Source organism: Euphorbia lathyris, chromosome 4 (assembly GCF_963576675.1).
Source record: "Euphorbia lathyris chromosome 4, ddEupLath1.1, whole genome shotgun sequence".
Lineage (NCBI taxonomy): Eukaryota > Viridiplantae > Streptophyta > Magnoliopsida > Malpighiales > Euphorbiaceae > Euphorbia > Euphorbia lathyris.
The window spans coordinates 48,136,966-48,158,123 of record NC_088913.1 but is presented as its reverse complement, the minus strand read 5'-3'; the positions used below and the strand labels follow the sequence as shown (position 1 = coordinate 48,158,123).

Here is a 21,158-nt window from a genome sequence, read left to right as displayed (position 1 = left end):
TAAATCGAAGGTTTGGAACTAAGAAAACTTAATGCTTCTTTGAATTAATTACTTGAGCCGGACCAAGGGAAAGTAATTAATCGAAAGTTTAGAACTAATTACTCGAGCGATTTTCTTGAATCTTAAGTAATCACCACTTTAGCCGGATCAAGGTAAAGTAGGTTAAAAAGGTTTAGATTAATAAAACTTAATGCTTCTCTTGATTAATTACTTGAGCCGGACCAAGGGAAAGTAATTAATCGAGAGTTTAGAACCAATCTCGAGAACTATTAGTTAATAAGAAAAATCGCTATCTTAAAAAGGATAAAACAACTTAAAAGGGGTTAAGTGTTATTACCAAGCAAAGAGGTTAAGTGAAGCTAGAAGCCTTAATTTCTTTCATTATACATATTCTCTTATCTAATTTTGTCTAATTTTCATTTCACTCGTTTATTAAGTCTTAACTTGGTGCCCACCAAACTCTAGCTTTCGATTGTTTAAATAATAGTTAGTGAGCAAAAAGATTAGTACTTATAATCATCATCCTCGTGGGAACGATACTCTACTTTCACTTTATTACTTGATACACGACTAAGGTACACCTGCCTTCACATGTACGTATACGTAAAACGCGCATCAGACTTCCATGGCCGGAATTTAGTATCAGGTCTAATATGCTCAACCGGGATAGGCTGAACATAACCGACCTGACGTAGGACTTGATCGGGCATATATGGCTCAATAATGTCTCTACACCATATCCAACCGGCGTAGGACACTCGTAGCTCATCGCCATCGGCGACTGGACCATAAGGCAACCACGTCACCTGCAAAAATATATAATAACATAAAAACAATAAATTACATTTATTTAAGTAAATTATTTCAAGTTATAAAATATTATTTTACCTCGGCTGTCGTCATCTGGGTCTTTAGGGGCATAAAAGGATTCTTGTATTTTAGAAGTTTTTTGTTCTTCTGTCTCAACAGCCATGAAGCATATGTTTGTTGTCTCTATAGCATCAACTTCGGAGGATGATGATTCATCACTGTCATTCTAGGTTTCCACCATTGCTTTTTTTCCCATTTCTCTTGTCTTTCTTCAGAGTTGGACAGTTGGACTTGATGTGTCCAGTTTGATGACATTCAAAACACGTAATGGGTTTTGAAGTATCCTTCTTATACTTACTGTCACCATATTCATTCTTAGTCTTGTCATATTTTCGGAAGGTATCCATATGCCATACCACTTGATGAGGTTTCATTTGTTTCGAGTGCCTTCAAGGTTGTAAAAAACGTTAGGCTCTAGATGGACGGACATGGTTCTCGAGGATTAATCAGATTTATATTTTTGTAGTTTTATTTGTTAATCAACAAATAATCATATAAATTCAATCAAAATATATATTATACTATCTAAAAATAATAATATAAATTATTTAATACAGAAAAACACGTATATTTGTAACATATATCTTTAAAAATGTGTAAACATCAACATTTTAACAAAAATCTCATTGAAACAATTCAAAAGTGAATTATAATAAAGTAAACAACAAATTCACAATAAAAAATGATTTTATTCATCGTCGCTTAGGCGGCGCCTAGGTAGTTAAAAATCACATAGGGGCCAAAAAAATGTCCAAAGGGATTAATCAAAGAAAATTAAGGCGAATTCTCAATTTTGAGCATCTAGACGGGACAGACGGGAATCTTGTTTTTTTAACAATGTCCCTTGGATGGATAGTAAAAATCTTATCGAGAGTTACATTAAGGAGTTTCTTATCTCATTGAATCTTCAACTTTACACCTCTTATCCATCCTTCTATTTTGCAAGTTTCTTAAGTCTCTCTTGAGAGCCGTCTACTATAGATGTTACCAATAAGGATTACGAACCCAAACCCTTTAATCTGATGAAGCTTCTCGTTTTGGAAATGGAATTATGAAAGACGAAAAACAAGGAAACTTGAAAAACGGGAAAATGTAAAAACTTAGATGGAAAAAACTAGAAAAATGAAAAAATTACGGAATTATGAAAAAACGGGAAAATCGAGAAAAACAACAAAAAATGAGAAAAATAAAAAAGTGGAATTATTGGAAAACAAACCATAGGAAACTTGGAAAACATAAAAAGTGAGAAAGATGAGAAAAATAGAAAATAGTGAAATTAAAAAAAAGGCATCTCCTTATCGTCAGTTGATCTCTCATCAGTAGAGTCTGCTTTCATGACTAAGGACTTTTGCTTCTTATCTTCTAACTTCTCCTTGCTTTCAAAGCTTTTCATGGAGATCTAACGAGTTAGAAGAGATCCGATCAGCTCATCATATCTGTACGTGGCTAGATCTTGAGCTTCTTCTACAACAGTTTTCTTAGCTTGCCAGCTTTTGGGCAGGCTTTTGCGTATTTTCTTAACTTGCTCTTCTTCTGTGAAAACCTTTCCGAGTCTTTTGAGCTCGCTGATAATGTTTGTCAATCTGGCATTCATTTTAGAGATTCCTTCACTTTGCTCGTGCCTTCACAGGTCACTTCCAGCTTCTTCCAGATTTCCTGTGCTGACTCACAACCTGCAATTTTGTTGTATTCTGCAGCATCTAACGCACAGTGAAGCATGTTTGTGGCAGAAGCATTATTGTGAAATTTTTTAAGGTTATCCTTTGACCATTTAGCCTCTTCCTTGATGACTTGTTTACCTTCCACCGTTTCATACGGAATGAACGAGCCTTTGACTATTGCTAGCCAGACACTCATGTTCGTGGCTTGGATGAAATTTTTCATTCTGTTTTTCTAAAAGGTATAATTTGATCCAAAGAACAGAGGTGGTCTGGTGATAGACAAGCACTCAGGCAAGATCTGAGTTGTTTCATTTCTAGGTAGGAAACGAGTGTTGTTTGCATTATCAGCCATTACGGGATCAGCTCAAGATAGTGTTATCTTGTGTTGGCCAATCAGTTCATACCCATTCAACCATAAACATAACATCAACTAACAAAACATGAAGCAACTTCACAACCCTTTGCTACATGCTTCATACACATACTGAATGACCATATAAAGTATAAGAACATGCCTATAACTTCACTGATCCTTTACTACATGCTTCATACACATATTGAATGAACATATAAAGTATAAGAGTATGGCTATAACTTCACTGACCCTTTATTACATGCTTCATGCATATTCAAAAAACGTCACGTTCAAAAAATCTGACCTATCATAGATGATTCGAAGTGTAGGCTTCAAATAATTTTGTGACAAAAAAATTGGTTGATTCTAGACCGAATCCAAAATATATACAATTATTTATACATATAAAAGTGAAAGGCCACGTACAGTAATGATTTCAATTTTTTCCCAATTTGTTCCAATATTATCCTCAACTATCTTTTTCTCATTATTCTACTTTTGCCCTCATCCATTTGACATTTCACTCTCTTTAAAATAGCTAATTTTAATATTTTTTTTTTGTATTGCCCAACAAATGAATAGAAAAACAATAATTTTAATATTTTTTTCTATTGCCCAACAAATGAAGAGAAAAACGACAACGTTTTATATGCCCCTACTAATTGCTTCATCTCCTCCTTTCTTTTTTAGACAATATATATACATATAAAAGTGAAAGGCCATGATTTCAATTTTTTCCAATTTGTTCCAATATCCTCAACTATCTTTTTCTCATTATTTCACTTTTGCCCTCATCCATTTGGCATTTCACTCTCTTTAAGATAGCTAATTTTTTTTCTTCTATTGCCCAACAAATGAAGAGAAAAACGACAATATTTTATATGCCCCTACTAATTGCTTCATCTCCTCCTTCCTTTGTTAGACAAACACATATTTGCATCCTAATAAATTCATTTTTCATCGATTAAGCCCTTCATTTCTTAAATAAATGCATTAAGTCTTTAATTAATTATTTTTTAATATAATAAGTCTTTGATCTTTTAAATGGATATAGTAAGCCCTTGATCAACTGTTTTCTTAACACATTAAGTCCTAAATGAACATGCCAGTTATATAAGTAATTCAAACTCCGTTTAACATGTGTAAAACTATCAGCATATTATTATTCCTCTAAAGTAAAATAGTTAAGAAATTATTTGAGGTGACAATATATATGTCAGCTCACGTGTTAAAACAATGATATGTTGGCAATTCTATATCCACTAAATGAAGTTTGAATCATACATGTAACTAGATTGTCCAAGAGAGGCTTAATATGTTTACAAATAAATGATCAAGAGTTTAATGTCTCAATTTAAAAAACTAAATAAGGACTAATATGTTCATAAACAATTGATTAGAGAGTTAATGTATATATTTAAAAGATCAAGGACTTCTGAATAATATACTTATAAAATTGAATGTTGTGAACAGTACAAATTCCAATTTTTTTTTTCCAATTTGTTCCAATCTTACCCTTCCACTGAATTTCCAATCTTGTCCAAATTTTTTTCAAATTGTTCCAATCTTACCCTTCCACTCACTTTCCAATTTTGTCTTCAATTCATTTGTGCATCCTCTTGTGAGAGAACGACCCCGTTATTTTTTTTTATGTTTTTTTGACTTTCAAAGACTTCATTTCCTTTCCTCATTCATATTTGTTTTCTTTTTTATATATAAGCAGTTTTTTTTTGTCTTTTATGTTGTTGAGGTTCAAGTCCAATTTATTTTTTACACCTTTTTTTTATAAATAAGAAAGGAAACAACAAAAAGAAAAGAAACTAAGGCGGAACCATCCTAGGAAAGCCAGCTCCCACGAGATCATCCAGCAACAGCCTTCGAATATCAACCAGCGGGAGCAAAAGATGAGCAACACCTGGTTCGAGAGCATGAGCGCTGGTAGCCATAAAATCCGCAACCCGATTTTGCTCCCGGATCACATGCCGAAGACGAACACACTCGAAGTTCCTGAGAAGCAGCTTGATACCTTTGAAAAGGTTCCGACCAATACACGCAATATCTCTCTCATCATTAATAGCCGCCACTATCTCGGCATTATCCGACTCAATCTCAATCGATCGACAACCCCTGCTCAAAGCAAGAGAGATACCAGAAAAAAGACCCCAAATGTTCGCATCATATGCGTTACCTATACCGATGTTATGGCAGAAACCAGCCACCCATTCCCCATGACAATCACGAATAACCCCTCCGACAGAAATTGAATCATCACTTAACTTCGAGCCATCAGTATTAAGTTTATGCTATCCTACTAGAGGCTTCGCCTAGTGAACGAGAGTTTCCACCTAAGAAGTCCCACCATTACCTTTTCCCAAATTATTCCAGGCCTCCTAAAACTCATTAGCAGTAAACCGTATAATCAACAATGGGTTAGAGAGAATATCCTTTTTTCTATCAAACACGAAGCAATTACACCACCTACACAGCAGCCAGCAGCACGAAATAAACGTAATCTGCCAGTTAGCACTCACATTTAGCTCCTTAACCCATAAGCACCACGAAAACCAGTCTAGATCTGATTTAGCAAAAAAAAAAAAAAACAGGTAGCAGACGAGACGGAACAAAGAGTCGCCACACATTACCATTGTGCTGACAATCACGGAGAGTATGGGATATATTCTCGCATGCAGTAGAACATCGAGGACAACTCTCAATAGAAGCTAAGTGCCTCCGGAATCTCTCTTGATTAGTTAACAGCTTATGGTGCGTCGTTAGCCAAGCAAAGCTATGCAGTCTTTGCAGAATTTTCAAGGCCCAAATTTTCTTCCACTGCCTCGAGGTAGCACCCTCCTCGTGGCCACGAACAAGGTCATAAGCAGATTTGCAAGTGAATCGCCCAGAATTAGAACCACCCCAGATACGAGTATCACGATCTTCTCCCTCCATACTAATTTTAATACTACAAATCCTCAAAAGTTCTTCAGTATTAAGAAATGGTTCAATCCGAGACCAGTCCCAATCTCCATTAGTATTGACATAGTCTGCCACATGCAAACCAAGAACGAAATCAGGAGGTTTATGATGCGCTACATCAACCAGTCTGACATTATTAATCCATACATCATTCCAGAATTTAACACATGTCCCATTACCAACATTCCATTTGATTCTAGTACAAAATTCCCGAAAGACAGAGTGAAAACTCTTTCAGAGAAATGAGCAATTTTTCACGCGGGCAGTTCCACCAAAGACCTCATCGCTCCTATATTTTCCAAGCATCACACAGACCCACAAAGCATCCGGATCTTTCCACATACGCCAAACCAGCTTCATAAGCAAAGCCTTGTTATTATCCTCAGCTTTCCTGAGACCAGCTCCACCTTCATCCTTGGGCCGGTAAACATCACTCCAGGGGATGAGATGAACTTTCTGAACACCATTAGTACCACCCCACAAAAATCGCCGATTAAGCTTATCGAGCTCCTTCAAGACAGGATTAGGAAGTAATGAAGATTGCATAACATGGTTAGGAGTGGAGCTAGTGACCGATTGAATAAGTGTTTATTTATGCTTCAAGGAATCACATGGAATATAAAAATATAAAAATATTTCATTATATAAAGCTTAGACCACTTGAATTATAATATATTTTTATTAAAACTTGAATTATAATATTAACAAGCGTTTCACATTACCTTATTTTTGGATATTCACTAACCTTAAGGTGAAAATTCTAAGTATTCTAAGCCTTACATTTAATAAGTCAGGATGTAAAAGTGAATAACCAAATTCATTTATTTTGGTTATTCAGTATCCAATGGACACTACTAGTAATATTATTAGTATACTTTTACATAAATGCGCTCCTTAATTTCATCATAATTTTATAATTCAAATTGGAATTTTTTTTATTATTATTACTACCTTGAGTTCTCTGATCTTAACCGGATTTTTCTATTTTAAAAGTTTCCTCAACCCAGCCCAACCCTTCGACTAAGAACAAAATTATTTACGTAATTTTATTTTTTGAATTGGTTGCTTTTAATTTTTGGATTGACAGGTTTTTAAGTTCGGATATTGATTTGATTAAGTAGGCGTTTAGAGAAGAAAACCTTTATATTCTTAGTTATTATATATCTATTGTAACTAGAAAAATAATTGAACTACCACCAATCACGTGGTTCAAATGGTTAAAATACAAATCAATTTAATAAAAATTAACATGTTATTTTTTTCCCGAAATGATGCAAGAGTATCTTTCTAGTTGTTACGAAAAGGTATTAAAAGGTTAGAGATAGTTATAAAAGTAAATTTAATGGCAATTATGATTAACCGGCTATTATTCCCTCGTCCTCTTTTGTCCCGTGTAGGTGTAGTGTTTAGCCAGTCGGTGGCCATATACTCCGTTTTTCCTATTTCTGTATTTATCTCTTTATTATTACTTTCAAATTTTTTAATTTTATTCGTATATGATCCATTTCTATTTCTATCGTCTCCCCTGAATTAAAATCCCGGGGTTTTCAATGAAACCCCCGACACCAAAAATCTCTTTCATAAACTGTCCATCACTTTCCCGAGAAAGTATTCTTTAAACTTGTTCAATTCCATTCGCTACCCATTTTATCGCCGCCGTTTTCTTATTACGTCTAAGTTCTGATACTCTTCATCCCTCGCCACTATTTAGGTTTAATTCGGGGGATCGTGGATTCAGTATAACTTTTGAAGAAGGAATTCAATTAGGGTTTCTATATCAGGGAACTAGGAGATGGGCAGCGTTGATCGAGTTGAGGATCGGACATTTAAGGTTAATTTTACCGGAGATGGAGCGGCCAAGTTGAGAGAGAAAGTGAATGATAAACTCAAGGAGTTCATGGGCGATTACACTGATGATACTCTTGTGGTAATGCGGATGTACATTCATACAGATATGTGTATATGTTCATTGTATTGGGATTTTGAAGTCTTCCCATGTTATAGAGTTTTAAAGAACTGTCAAATAATTTTTTACATTTCATTTTGTATATCGACAATATTTGATTATTTCCTCATCGCAAGGTTTTGGACTGAAATCTTGTTAATAGTTCAGTTTGGGCGTGCTAGGGTGTCAAAATTACCTTTCTAAATGCCTTACTCTGTGTTCTTTTATTTTCTTCTTCAACCTCAACTGGTTCCACTCAATTATTTGGAAATGCATATGCATTTATTTGACTATTAGAGAGAATGACTGTATTTATGGGCTCACCATATGAAACTTGCATTGGACGTGCATTGAGGGTTGTTCAAGTTTAGGCTGAAAATGTCTAACTGCAGAGTTGTTCAGGTGTGGGAGATATGCGGGAGTATTACAACTTGCGTCTTTTCCAGTTATATAGTTGATTGGGTGGTCTAATTTCATGTGCCAATGTCATGTGGGAGTAACTGAGGTAGTTATCACTAATAATGGATGTCTCCTTATGGTAGTTTTACCGTTAATTTGAGCTCTTCTGATAGCATTGGATGTGAGGCATTTTAATGCTATCCCTTTAAATCAGTTGAGGTTGATGTCTTGATGATTTCAATACTTGATAGTAAGATAGTAGTATCTCTGCTAACATGGCACTGCATTTGAAAGTTGCATGGGTATTGCACTCTTTTACAGTTTTGCTAAAACTACATTTGAGGTGAAGGGTTTGGTTTCTCTTATTGATTTGTATAGCATCTCAGGGAATATTTAGTATAGAATCCTGCTGTTGGAAGCAACTTCAGTTGAAATGTAGTGATTGAGAGAAATTAATTTCCTGGTTGCAAAATGGAATACTTGGGTTTATACTACTGAATTGAGTGCTGCTTTTTAAGATGTCCGTCTCAAGTGGGATAAATTGGCTGGTAAATATAATAAAATGAATTTGTTTGATCTGTATAGGTTAGTATTACAAAATGGTTCCCTACTGTAGGCTAAATTAGCTGGAAATAGCAAAAAGATAAGTTTATTTGGTTGTCTAGATTCACCAGGCTTCATTTGGAGGTAGTTGACACTTGGATTATTATTGAATTTATTTGGGTTCCTTTCTATTTATGTGAATGATTACTGGCTTGTTTTTTTACCTTATTTGGATTTTGATTGGATAAAGTATGATTGAGGTTTAGCAGTTGGATGAGTGCCATATGTTTACTGTTGCTTGTATGGTAAAACGTGTGAAAATTGTGCGTTGACATGTTCAGTCTATTTCTTAATCTTCGTGCCTGCTTGGATTTGCTACAAAAATCAACAATGGATGCTAGCCACTCGGAATTTGTAAGATCTGCAAAAATGCCATTAGCTTTCTGTGGATATTTGTAATGCAAAGATTGGTTAGGGGAGGAGAGATTGATCAGCTGGTGAACATACGATGTCCGAGGAAGATGACAGTGAAGAAATTTGAAAGCATTCATAACTGGCTAGCTTGATGTATTGAACATTTATGTTTACAAAATAGGGGTTTTGATATTTAAGATGGGTAATGCACTTTGCAGTTGCAAAAGCAAAATATAACTTTCTTTTTCGTATCCTTGGCGCAACGGTAAACGTTGTTGTCATGTGACCAAGAGGTCACGGGTTCGAGTCTTAGGAGCGGCCTCTTGCCAAATAAATTGGCAGGGGAAGGCTTGCCCCCAGTACACCCTTGTGGTGGGACCCCTCCCCGGACCCTCGCTCAGCGGGGGGACGCGTAGTGCGAACGGGCCGGCCTTTTTTTTTTTTTATGGTTGCTTCTTGTTCTAGTATGTAATTCTGGCAGCTAAACTTACAATTTCTATTGATAATTGGGAATGTATGCTTGCAGTTCTTGATATTTAGCTTTAATTTCCATTGGGCTTCATTTTATAACAATGATGTCTGGATGATTTCTTTTAAAAAAAATGTCTGGATGATTTAAATGCATTAGAGTTATAATGAATGTAGCCTTTTAATTTCTTAAAAGTTGTTCTGTTATTGTTGTGTACCTCTGAGCTTGTAATGCTGTCTTGTATGGTACATTTATCTTGCATTTTGCATTCAGGATGTTGAACGCTGTCAATTAATACTGGCTTATTGGAATTATTATTGATCATTGCTTTGTTTTTATTTACGTGATGGAAAAGAAAAAGAAAAAAAACCTTAGCAAATCTCTCTTTTATATGTGTAATATATAATGTTTCAGTGATGCAGAACCATAATCTTTCATGATCTGATCTGCATTGACAGGAATATGTGATTGTCTTACTGAGAAATGGCAGGCGTATGGAAGAAGCTAGGAATGAATTGAATGTCTTTTTGGGTGATGATAGTGATTCTTTTGTAGCGTGGTAATGTGACTCTTTCCCCTCTTAATAATCAAATGATTTGAGGTTGAAAAGAATATATGATGGGAATTTTCGCTTAAGCTTTCCTCTGTCCTAATGGTGATATTTATTTTGTTATCTTTGAACAGGTTGTGGGATCATCTGGCGTCAAATTTGAATCTATATGTGCAGTCTCAGGATTCAAGCGGTGTGATCAAAACAAAATCCTCAGTTGGAGACCAGGCTGGTAGGAATGAATATGATCCTGTTGAGACTGAATCTGGGAAGGGAAAGTCTGAGAATTTACCTAGAAGTCGAAGCAAGAGAGAATGGAAAGGTTTAATGCGAGATGCAACCGAGCCGCCTCCTCTTCGCAGCTCTGTGGTTGACACAGTACTTACAGAGGAAAAAAGCCATCTCAAAGCAAGTTCTGGAAGATCTTCATCTCCTGACCCTCCAAAACAGAAGAAAAGGAATCGACAGGATGAGCGACAATTCTTGAAGGTTTGGATTTTTCCAAATGAAATCCTTCCATTATTCTGTTTGTTTGAGAAATAATGAGCGCAAATTGGCATACTGCCATTATAATGGTTGGGTTGTGCTCATGTCATAGCTTCCAACATAAATCATCTTGAATGAAATTTTTTAAATGGGGAGCTTCAACTTTTTTATGTTGTTTTTTTGGTCATTTCTTTGTACAAAGTTCTAATTTTCGAGGCTTAGGGTTGTTGTATGCCACTGTTATAGCTGTCATAGAAATTGTTAGTTTTTTCTGTCGTATAGAACCTGCTAGTTGCTTACACCTGCAAATAGTGGACATCTTGTGGGGTAAGTTGGATCAGTCATGATGTTTCCTCTGTACTATTGCAGCAAGAAGTCCAGGTGTAGGTTTCTGTTAATTGGTAGCAATTCAAAATCTGTAAGTCCAGATTACATGGAAATACCACTTATCATATTTATGCTGATTTCGTTAATGCTTGAAATGAATTTGACCGTATCAGTTTATATCTCCTTGCTGCCAATAATGTGTGTCTTATCTTTTATCTAGACAGTGTGACACTGTTTGTAAAAGAAAAATCTATACTCAAAGAGGACAACATAATCTGATAATGCATCTTTTTATCTATTTTTCCTTTATGTTTTAAATGGTCGAGCTATTTTATTCACTAGGACAGATATAAATAATCTGAGAAGCTGTAATGTGTTCTGGCTACGGTTATAATGTAAGAAATAAGTTTTTTCTTTTTGAAGAAGAAGCTCTAGTTTGTAGCTTGAACTGTACTTGATTTTTGGGAGGGCCGAGAGGGAAAAGTCGTGACAAGGTTGGACTCAGTGCAAGGGATTCTGTCAATTAGAGCCCCACAATTAGGCAAAAATAGGGAGGTTGGGGTTGGAAAAATAATAGGTTTTGGAAAAACCTTTGGACTGAAATTGTGGATAGAAGTACAAATAAGGAAATTGTTGAGTCTACTCTGTTTCCAATTTATGAATGTTAGATATGAAATATCCCACATTGCTTAATTAGGGAGCTATATGACTCCTTATATATTGGGATGAGTTAGGCCTTTGTTTACAGATAAGATAAATCGTAATGCAGTTACTAAACTATTTCTAATTAGCTAAGTAGAACACTTTACTATATAGGATTCATAAATATAAAAGGGAAGTTGGAATACTCAACTAAATTGGATAATCAATAAAATTAGGAACACTGAAAGAACTATAGGATTATCCTAAATTGATTTGGATTCCCTTTTCTCATTATTTCACAATCACTAGAGATTATAATTTTTTATTAGCACTATAGGATAAATGATATTTGATGGGAGATGGAGTTGCTAATAGATGTCTCTAGTCAGCAATTCTCTCTTAGGCACCACTGTGCTGTGATATATCAACATTTTAATGATTTGTTGGCCACCATAATGTGAAGCATACTGCAGCTTGGTGCTACAGAGCTTTGCCTGCTGGCCTTATGTATCAAGATACTAATCATGTGAAATTAAGGCTTGTAAAATAATACTAAGCTTGATTGTTTGTACCATAACGGAGCTTCTCGCTTTTTTTGTTTGGAACAGTATTTAGTATCTTATATAGTTTGATGGATATTTGCATAATTTTAACAACTTGGTGTAAGCCAGGACAAGCAGAAGCTGTGGAACATAGTCCTTGGTTGCTTTGGCGAAAGTGTGTATGTCAAATGTGATGCTTATTTATGTTTTTGTTGCTTTTTTATATATATATAACATTGGTAAGATTTGTGATAGGCTGTTTGTGGTTCCTGTTGAATTCAAAGAATTGATAGCAAGCATGTGGTAGATTGAGAGATTTTAAATATCTTGATGGTATCTGTGTTTCATCTAAGCACTTATGAGAGATCTTAAATATCTTTGTTGATCTTGTATTTGTGTTACTTTCCAAATGATATCATTTTGTGTGTCAATTCTGGAGAAATGCACCATGACCCATGATTGTCTTTATTTTTTGAGGTTTGATGTTGTTCTTGTGTCTTTCTTAATAGGATTTTCACCTTGTTTATTGATTTCCTTACTTTTTAATTGCTAAGATAACTTCTTTGGCAGAGGGAGGAAGTTTCTCAAGCAACAATTAATGCTCCTCGACGACTACTTCAATTTGCAGTCCGAGATGCTGTGGGAACTTTGAGGCCCTCAACTTTGGCAAAGGAGCCTTCAATGAAGCGGCTTCGATCTGTTGTGTCTACATCCGCTGCAGATTCATCATTATTTGATCATCCTAGGAGGATTCAATCAATTGCGAGAGTTCCAAATCCCATGGCTACTGTAATTAAAGCTGTGCAAGAAGCTGCGGAAGATGTAAAACTTAAATCTGCAAGAAGTGTGTTTGACCGACTTGGTCGTGACATAGAAATGTCAGGTACTGCTGAGCAAATCAGTGACATTGGAGATGCTACTGTTGAAAATGAGCAATATGAAGAATTTGACCACAGTCCTGGAAGGACTAATTCAATTTATTTGCAAGAACATGATTACGATGGAGAAAATATTGGTATCACAGAGAGTGAGAGTGGGTTAGTTGGTGATTTAGTGCCTGACTATGAAGTTTATGGTGATGATCATGTTATGGGCCACAGAGTTGTGGATATCTCTGAAACCAGCACATCTGGAAATAGGGGGCAGGATTCACTCATGGTACAGTACAATTTAGCTAAGAGTGATACAATGCAGACACCTAGAAATAAAGATCACAGTCAACGCTTTTCAGCTACAAAAACATCAGGAAACATTTCCATAAATTCCAGTATCTGGAAATCAACTCATTATCAGGAATCTAGAGACGCTCTGGAAATTGATTCTGTTCAGGAGAATGAGCCAGATGATGGGAAATCTGGAATTCGGTTGATGAAGGAAAACAGCAACCCTGTACCAGTTGGTAATGGAAATGTAAGTCTTGTTGATTATAAGCTGCTTATCATTTTATAACTGCTCTTCATTCTTTGTATTGGGAACTGGTGTGACTTTTTTGGATGTTGAACAGGCAACTCCAGGTGCTGATGTGCTGAAAGAATCTCTGAAGACACAGCAAACACTGCCTGGTGTGTTATAAGTTTTTGGTGTTACTTTATAATTACGAAAAAAAGCTGGCACTGCTAAATAGGACAGCCTCTTGTTTTTGACATTTTTTTGGCTTGGTTCTTGTGTGTTCTTTTCAACCTCCCTAATGGGGCGATGAAGTTCTGAATTCTCTTCTGCATAATTCTCTACACAGACTTTTGATGTCTTTAAAATTTAGATGGGTTGTTTTGAAATTTTGCAGGTACATACGCCACTGGTCGTCCATTGGAGGATGCTGATTCTCGAACCATCTTTGTTAGCAATGTAATTACCTACATTCATTAAATTGTATTTTAGGTGTTTTGTTCTGCTTTTTTCAATATCGTGTTCATTTCCAAATTTTGCAGGTTCACTTTGCTGCTACTAAGGATAGTCTTTCTCGGCATTTTAACAAGTTCGGTGAAGTTCTCAAAGTGATTATAATGACTGATGCTGCTACAGGGCAACCAAAGGGGTAACTTGCTCACTTGTCATTATGTCTGTATTTCAGTCGTTTGTCAAAAAATTTAAATATGGTTATGCAGGTCAGCTTATGTAGAGTTTATGCGGAAAGAAGCAGCAGACAATGCACTGTCCCTTGATGGTACCTCATTTATGTCTCGGATTCTCAAGGTACTGGACTCATATTGCAAGTGTTCTGTTTGTAGTTTGTAATCACATTCATAGTTTCTATTCTTGTTGCTTGTATGGATATGTCTCCTTATTGAAGTGTCCTTCTTTTATTTGTTTTTCTTTCAATTATCTAATGAACTAGTTAAATACGTAGCTGTAGTTTCCATGGAAGGAATTAAATGAATTGATTGATTGCTTACATTTTGGTTTGTCAGATAGTTCTATGAACAATGGGTGAATAGTTCAATTGTAGTTTATTGAGGTATGGCTAAATGGTTTGATTCTGCTGTTACCTATTAAGTAAGGAAATTAGATTTTGGTGCTACTTATTTAGTACGATAATTAGATTCTGTCGCAACTTGTTAAGTACTATCATTCTGATTTTTGGAGTTTTCGAGTTTCGGAAAATTAAACTCAGAAACTTCTTAAGAAGAGTTCCATTCATATTTCTGCAATTTAAAGTAATTGAGAAACTATTTTCTTCAAATCAAATGCTTTTCTATAAGTAGACTGTTGTATTAACCACTAGGCTAGTTCATTGTGCTTCGGTCATGTTGCTGAAAATCTCTAATTTCTTGTAGATCGTTCTAGTTTTTCAGAGACTTTTGCAATAAAAAAAACCTTTCTTTTCTTCCTTCTATGTAAATTAAATTGTAAACTTTTGAAGATTATTATTGTGATTTTATTTTTGTTCTTTTATGCTTGATGGTTAGATTGTTATATAGAAGTATTATTTATTTTAAGTTTGTTGTCGTGTGACCGAAGGTCACGGGTTCGAGTCTTAGGAGCGGCCTCTTGCCAAAAAAATTGGCAAGGGAAGGCTTGCCCCCAGTACACCCTTGTGGTGGGACCCCTCCCCTCGCTTTGCGGGGACGCGTAGTGCACCGGGCCGCCCTTTTTGTGCCAAAAGGTATTCAAAACATACTTATCAGAATTGGATATAGATGAGTATATTTATTTGCACATATCCTTGTATAAAAATAAAAGTGTGCTACTACATCCTTATAATTTTAATATCTATAAATATAACCCTATGCTTTATTATTACCAAGCTCTCCCCACACTTTCAATTGCAATTGTTAGAAATATTGTGTCCAGGTCTGTTTCAGGTTCTGTGATACATATATTGTCACTATAGTATGATATGTTAGTTCGTTAGTTATTTTGTTCTCGTGATATAAGTGCTATACTGATGCGAGGGACTGTGCCCACAAGTGTGAAAATTGGAATGGAACTTGGGGTTTATTACTAGGACTTGGAGTTATGGGAGTCTCAAGTTGGTGATGTCAAGTATTAAAACCAATTGTGCCATCTGTTACGCCTCTTATTGTTGATGTATGTAACAGATGGCGTTTGGATCTAGATGTCAAATCAATTTGAGGACTACTTGCAGTCATAATACCATGCAGGAGTTGTAAGGGAAGTTTTGCTGGGAATTGTTTATATTTGGCCCTTTCCTTCAGCTCTTCCTTCTAGACTGGTTAGATTAAGGAGCTTGAATTTTTGTAGTGTGTAGTAGAAGATTTAGATAGAAATATATAATCATGAGTTACTGTTATTGACATATGTTGTTTGCTGGAAATACCTAACAAGTTCCTTGTACAAACAACTAAAAAGTATACCAGGAAAAGGTACCATTAGTTTGTTACGTGTGCATTATTAAACTGACATTGTATGATGAATGGGACAGATAATACCATATGAGAATTAGGGGCAATAAAGGAATAAAAGGCACATGTGGCTGACCTAGTTTTAGTCAGTCATATCAAGGGTTTAGTGTGATTCTCAGGTGAGTAGTATATATAGTTGTTGTATGTTTGAAAGGATAAGGTAGTGTTGAGATTATTCATTCGGATCTCTTAGTATTTCTGCTACGAGAATTTAATTTTCCCCTGAGCTGTGCTTCAATATAGATTTATGTTTTCCATTACTTTCTAGTTCATCAATATAAGTCTACTATTCTATATTTTCCACTGTTTTCTGTCTGCTTGTTGTGTTTGGGGTGCTGCGCCATTGTTGGGGTTCTTATCATTGGTCCAACCTGCTGGATCTAAAAACCGATAGAATCATGCAATTTATTGAACAAAGACACTGTGATACTGAGAAGAGACTCCATGCTCATGAGCAGAGCCTCAATGAGTTGAAAATGAGATCAATTACATGATGCAAAAAAGGAGTGAGGCTGAGAAAGAGTTTAGACTGTTTATGTTGAGCTGGATATATCAGCAGGAGGGAAAGAAATAATTGGTAGCAGATAAGTCTCTCCCTTCTTTTTTTTAGCCATCTAGACCAAGGATTTCAGGAGAAGCAGGAATCGACAGGGATGAGTCATCAACTGGAGACGGGGTTTGAAATATGTCAGGTGCATGAGGTAGAGAATGTTGATAAATCCTCAGGGGAAATAAATCAGGCCAAGTTATCGGGTGAAAGATTTCAGGAGAGGAGTGTTTCAGAGGACCGATCAAACCAAACAGGATGAACACCAATTGACAATGATGATGTTAGAGTCACCTAATTTTTCTGCTAAGGATTCACGGGAATCTCTTTGCAGCAGGGGTCAGATTTGGAAAAAGCATTAATTTGAATGATAAGCATCTATCAGATGCCAAGACGGTCAAGGTACCAATCTTCTCCATAAACAACTTTCGTGAATGGATAACAAATGGGGATCAGCCAAAATAAAAGCAGCAAGGCCCAATCTGTATTTAATCCAATAATAGCAGGTATCAAGAAAAAAATGATAAATATTTTTTTGGTGAAGGCTTGTCAAAGCCGAGAGAGTTTTGGTAGAGTCATCAATGGACAATCCAATTTTAAAAAAGTTAAGGGAAAGGGCTCAAAGCTGTGGATGGATCCTGCTTCTCATGCTTGATCGCTTTCAAGAGAGATTGGAATGCTTATCGAATTTCTAAAACTCGGAGGTACTGATTGGTATGATTTTGATTTGGAATTTTCTCTCAACGAACCAATTTATTGGGACATGGGTCAAAATCCAAGACCCGCCCATAGGGTAGGGGACTATGTTGCAAACCTATTTGATTATGGCAATGGAGTTCTCACTGCAATTACTTTCGATGTTGATGAACATTCTACCCAAAGAGAGTAACACAATTTTTATCCCCAATAAAAGTTGCATTAGTGAAGAGGGAGAGGAAATCATGGTCGGTGATCCAGAGGTTGGGGAAAGCAAAGGAAATATGATGTTGATGGTTCTTCACCGAGGCAGATTTTCATTTCACAAATTAAGGGACATGGTTATTTGCATGGATTATTTTATAAAAACACATGGACTCGTGTGGATTTCCACCTGCTATCATTTTATAACAACACATGGATTTCATTGTATGTGGATATGGACCAAGAAATTAAATCCACTAGTAGAATGAGAAATCTACGATCTAAACCTCTTACTAACTTGATACTCTTAGCTGTGGATGATGGCATCAAGGAGGAAGGAGGGATTGGTATGACTATCCATGTAAAGGTTGAGACAGATTTAAAAGGTTTCGGGTCTTTTTTATTAAAAATCTGGTGGAAGCAGACAAAAGTATGATTGCAAATTCCAAATGGGAGGTTTCACATTTTTCTAAGAATTTGATACAAGAACGGGCAGAGAATGCGAGGGTTTTCAACTGGAATTCCATACTTCCTCAATTGATATATTTTCTATTTGATATTCAATTGATTCATTATAGCAGAAGTTGCAACGTGGGAAGGATAGGATTGTTCACATGGTGGAGCACTAGACGCTATCGACAAGAGGTCTATAGTATAAGATCGAAGAATATAGTTAATCTTGTATTCTACGGTTGGCTATCAACAAGAGGTGTATAATATAAGTTCGAGAATATAGTTTGATTTTGTTTATGGGCGAATCATCAGAGGACTGTATTGCATGATGTGTATTTGGAACTATGGAATTTTACCAAAGGTTCAGAGTGAAGTACATCATATGATTTCTAAGAGCCTCATGATTGAATTTGATAACAATGAGACAGTGAAAGTAAGGGTTTGGGAAGCAAGGAGGCTGAACCAATCAAATGGAACTATTATAATTTGTAAGTTTCAGATTCTTCACTGGTTGATTCCATGGATGACGAAGGAACTGGAAGGTGCCTTTTGGAAAGCTGAATGGAAGTGCAACAGTCTATCATTTAACTTCAGTCTTGAGGAACTGTTTTGAAGGGCAGAGTAATGATAGAGAATGTGTTAGATAATGCTATATGAGAAATAAGGGCAATAAAGGAATAAATCAGTCATATTACGGATTTTGAGTATGGGGTGAGCAGTATATGTAAATGTTGTATGAAAGGGAAAAAGGTAGTTTTGAGATGATTCATTTGGGTATTTTGGGTCTCTTAGTATTTATGCTAGGAGGGATTCTTCTTGGGCTGTGTAACATGTATTGTTTCTGTGTTTATTTGTTGTGTTTGGGTGTGCCATTGTTGAGGTTCTTATCTGAACAAGACTTAATTTATTCAAAAATTACGGTCTGAACATTTGTCTTGAAGTATTCACTTGATTGCAGTTTCAGCTTCTAAAAGCTGCAATTTTTCTGTTGCAGGTTGTGAAGAGGAGTGCTGCTCATCAAGAACTTACTGCTATGACATGGCCCCGTGTTAGCCGTGGCTCTTCTTATATTACTGGTAGGTTTAACAGAGTTCCTTTTCCTAGAGGAATGCCTGGTTCATTTCGGGCTCGCCTTCCAATGAAACCTGGTGCCAGAAGTTTTCAGTGGAAGCGGGATGCTCAAACTACAACAGCTGAGAGTGGGGCTCCAGTTTCAGGGAGTCTTGTGTCCCCTTCTGCTCGGAGTCTCACGTATGTCCGGACAGAGCCTAAACCTGATGGGAGTTCTAGTGCCACATAAGTGAAGAATTCCTAGTTTTGCCATTGGTAGAATATTCGGATTAGAATTGCAAAATCACGGCTGCAGCAAATGTTTTGATAATGCGGCACATATGAATCCATGCAGTCTCTTGTTACTGAGTATTATTCTTCTGTATATGGTGATGGGCAAGTCTTAGAATTCGTGAACAGCTAAAGGAGATTAGTCTAATTCTGAAGGCTTTCTATTTGGAATTTTTGGGTTTAACGGAGTTTTGTGGTCCTGGAGATACTTATACCATTAGATGGAAAGTTGTGAATAGAATCGATGGGTAGTTCTTCTTTTGGCTTGTTTTAGGGATTTTGTGTTGCTCCCAGTTTTTGTTTTTCTTATCTTTTTCCATATATTTTTATATATATATTAAAATAGAGGACAAATAAAAATGAAAAAAAAAGGAGAAAAGAATTGATTTGTTGCACACCAATGTTTGATTAGATGACATCGAGTCATGATGTATTATTTGATTGTTCTTAGTCTTGATAATTTTTGTAACAGAGAGTTTTGGTCTGAATTAATTGGTTCTGTTGAACTTTCAACAGAAAGTGCGATTGATTTCAAAGTAAATTTATTCTGAGTTGGTCGATTGATTTGTTTTTCAGATGGAGATGGGAAATTTTTGAACAATTTTGTTTTAGGAATGGATTTGTATTTATAAATGTGTTTTGTGTGATGAGAAGCAATTATTGCTTTGGGTTTGCAAAAAATAAAAATAAAAAATAAAAAAATCCCTCCTAATTGTCTGGCCACCTTTATATTCTTCTTTTGAGAATCCTATATGGCCTTTATGGTAAGGATTGTTGCTTGAGGATGCAGGATCAGTAACATTTTTTAAGTATCATATTCAAATTTCTTATAGAAAAAGAATTGTTAAAATACAATTTCCACGTTGATTTTGATTATGATAAAAATATTAAATTAAATTAATACCTTCATAATTAATAATGTATTAAAATAAAATGTTGATTTATTTATACTAATGTGTTTGTTGAAGTGGGTAAAGGCTATGCTTATTTTGTTTTTTTACAAAGTAAGCCTTACTTTGTGTGTTTTAACCATTGGATTAATTTTATACTCCATCATCCAATGGTGAAAACACACAAAGTAATTGTACTTTGTCAAAAACAAAGTAACCATAGAAGGCACCTGTTGAAGTGTTTGATAATATAAGTTTTACTTCAAAGAACTTAAGTCCTTAAATGCAAGCTCATTTTACAAAGACTTGTGGATCAAAGCTTTAGCCCAGCAGTTAGAAGAATCCAGAAGCTAGTGAGCTGTCTCAAAGATAAGATCAATCCGGAAGACAAGAATCAAGCCACGCTGGACAGAATCAACCACGCTGGACAAGATAAAGAGTTGACTTCTGTGCAACTGACAATGCCCTACCAGATAAGGAAAGTTTCAGAACCAACAGACGGCTTGTCTCCTGGTCAACCTGAGAACTTTGCCTGATTTGGTTAGACCAAGCAGTCTGCCTCCGACCAACTTTGAAGCACAGCACAACAGACAAAACCAACGGTAAAGGATAGAAGATCATTGGCTGTTGGCACTGACCTCTGTAACCTTGTCAACCACAGAAGCTGAGTACATTGTTGCTGGAAGCTGCGTTGCTCAAGTCCTCTGGATTAAGCGACAACTTGAAGATTTTGGAGTAAAGACAAAGACTATTGAAGTCATGTCCGACAATAAAAGTGCAATTGATCTATCCAAAAATAATATCCAGCACAATAGGATGAAGCATGTCAGCATAAGACATCACTTCATCAGAGATCACGTACTTAAAAAAGACATTAAGTTGATCTATGTACCTTCCGAAAAACAGCTTGCTGATATCTTCACCAAACCTCTAGCACGAGAACAATTCTGCGTCTTAAGAGAGGCAATAGGTATATTCAATCCTCTTC

General features: G+C 35.9%; 1 protein-coding gene across 2 annotated transcripts; it reads left to right on the top strand.

The window, feature by feature from the left end:
• Positions 1-7,270: 7,270 nt before the first annotated feature.
• Positions 7,271-19,840, top strand: LOC136225544 (nucleolin 2). 2 transcript variants are annotated; one of them, XM_066013606.1, is made up of 9 exons: positions 7,271-7,786; positions 10,088-10,188; positions 10,314-10,668; positions 12,747-13,586; positions 13,681-13,738; positions 13,960-14,021; positions 14,105-14,211; positions 14,287-14,369; positions 18,934-19,073. In XM_066013606.1, the coding sequence occupies exons 1-8, from the start codon at positions 7,652-7,654 to the stop codon at positions 14,336-14,338; spliced, it is 1,710 nt and encodes a 569-aa protein (XP_065869678.1). In that variant the 5' UTR covers positions 7,271-7,651; the 3' UTR covers positions 14,339-14,369; positions 18,934-19,073. The 2 variants fall into 2 exon arrangements, with proteins under 2 accessions (XP_065869678.1, XP_065869677.1); XM_066013605.1 differs by having other exon boundaries at positions 7,274-7,786; positions 14,282-14,369; positions 18,934-19,840.
• Positions 19,841-21,158: the final 1,318 nt, after the last annotated feature.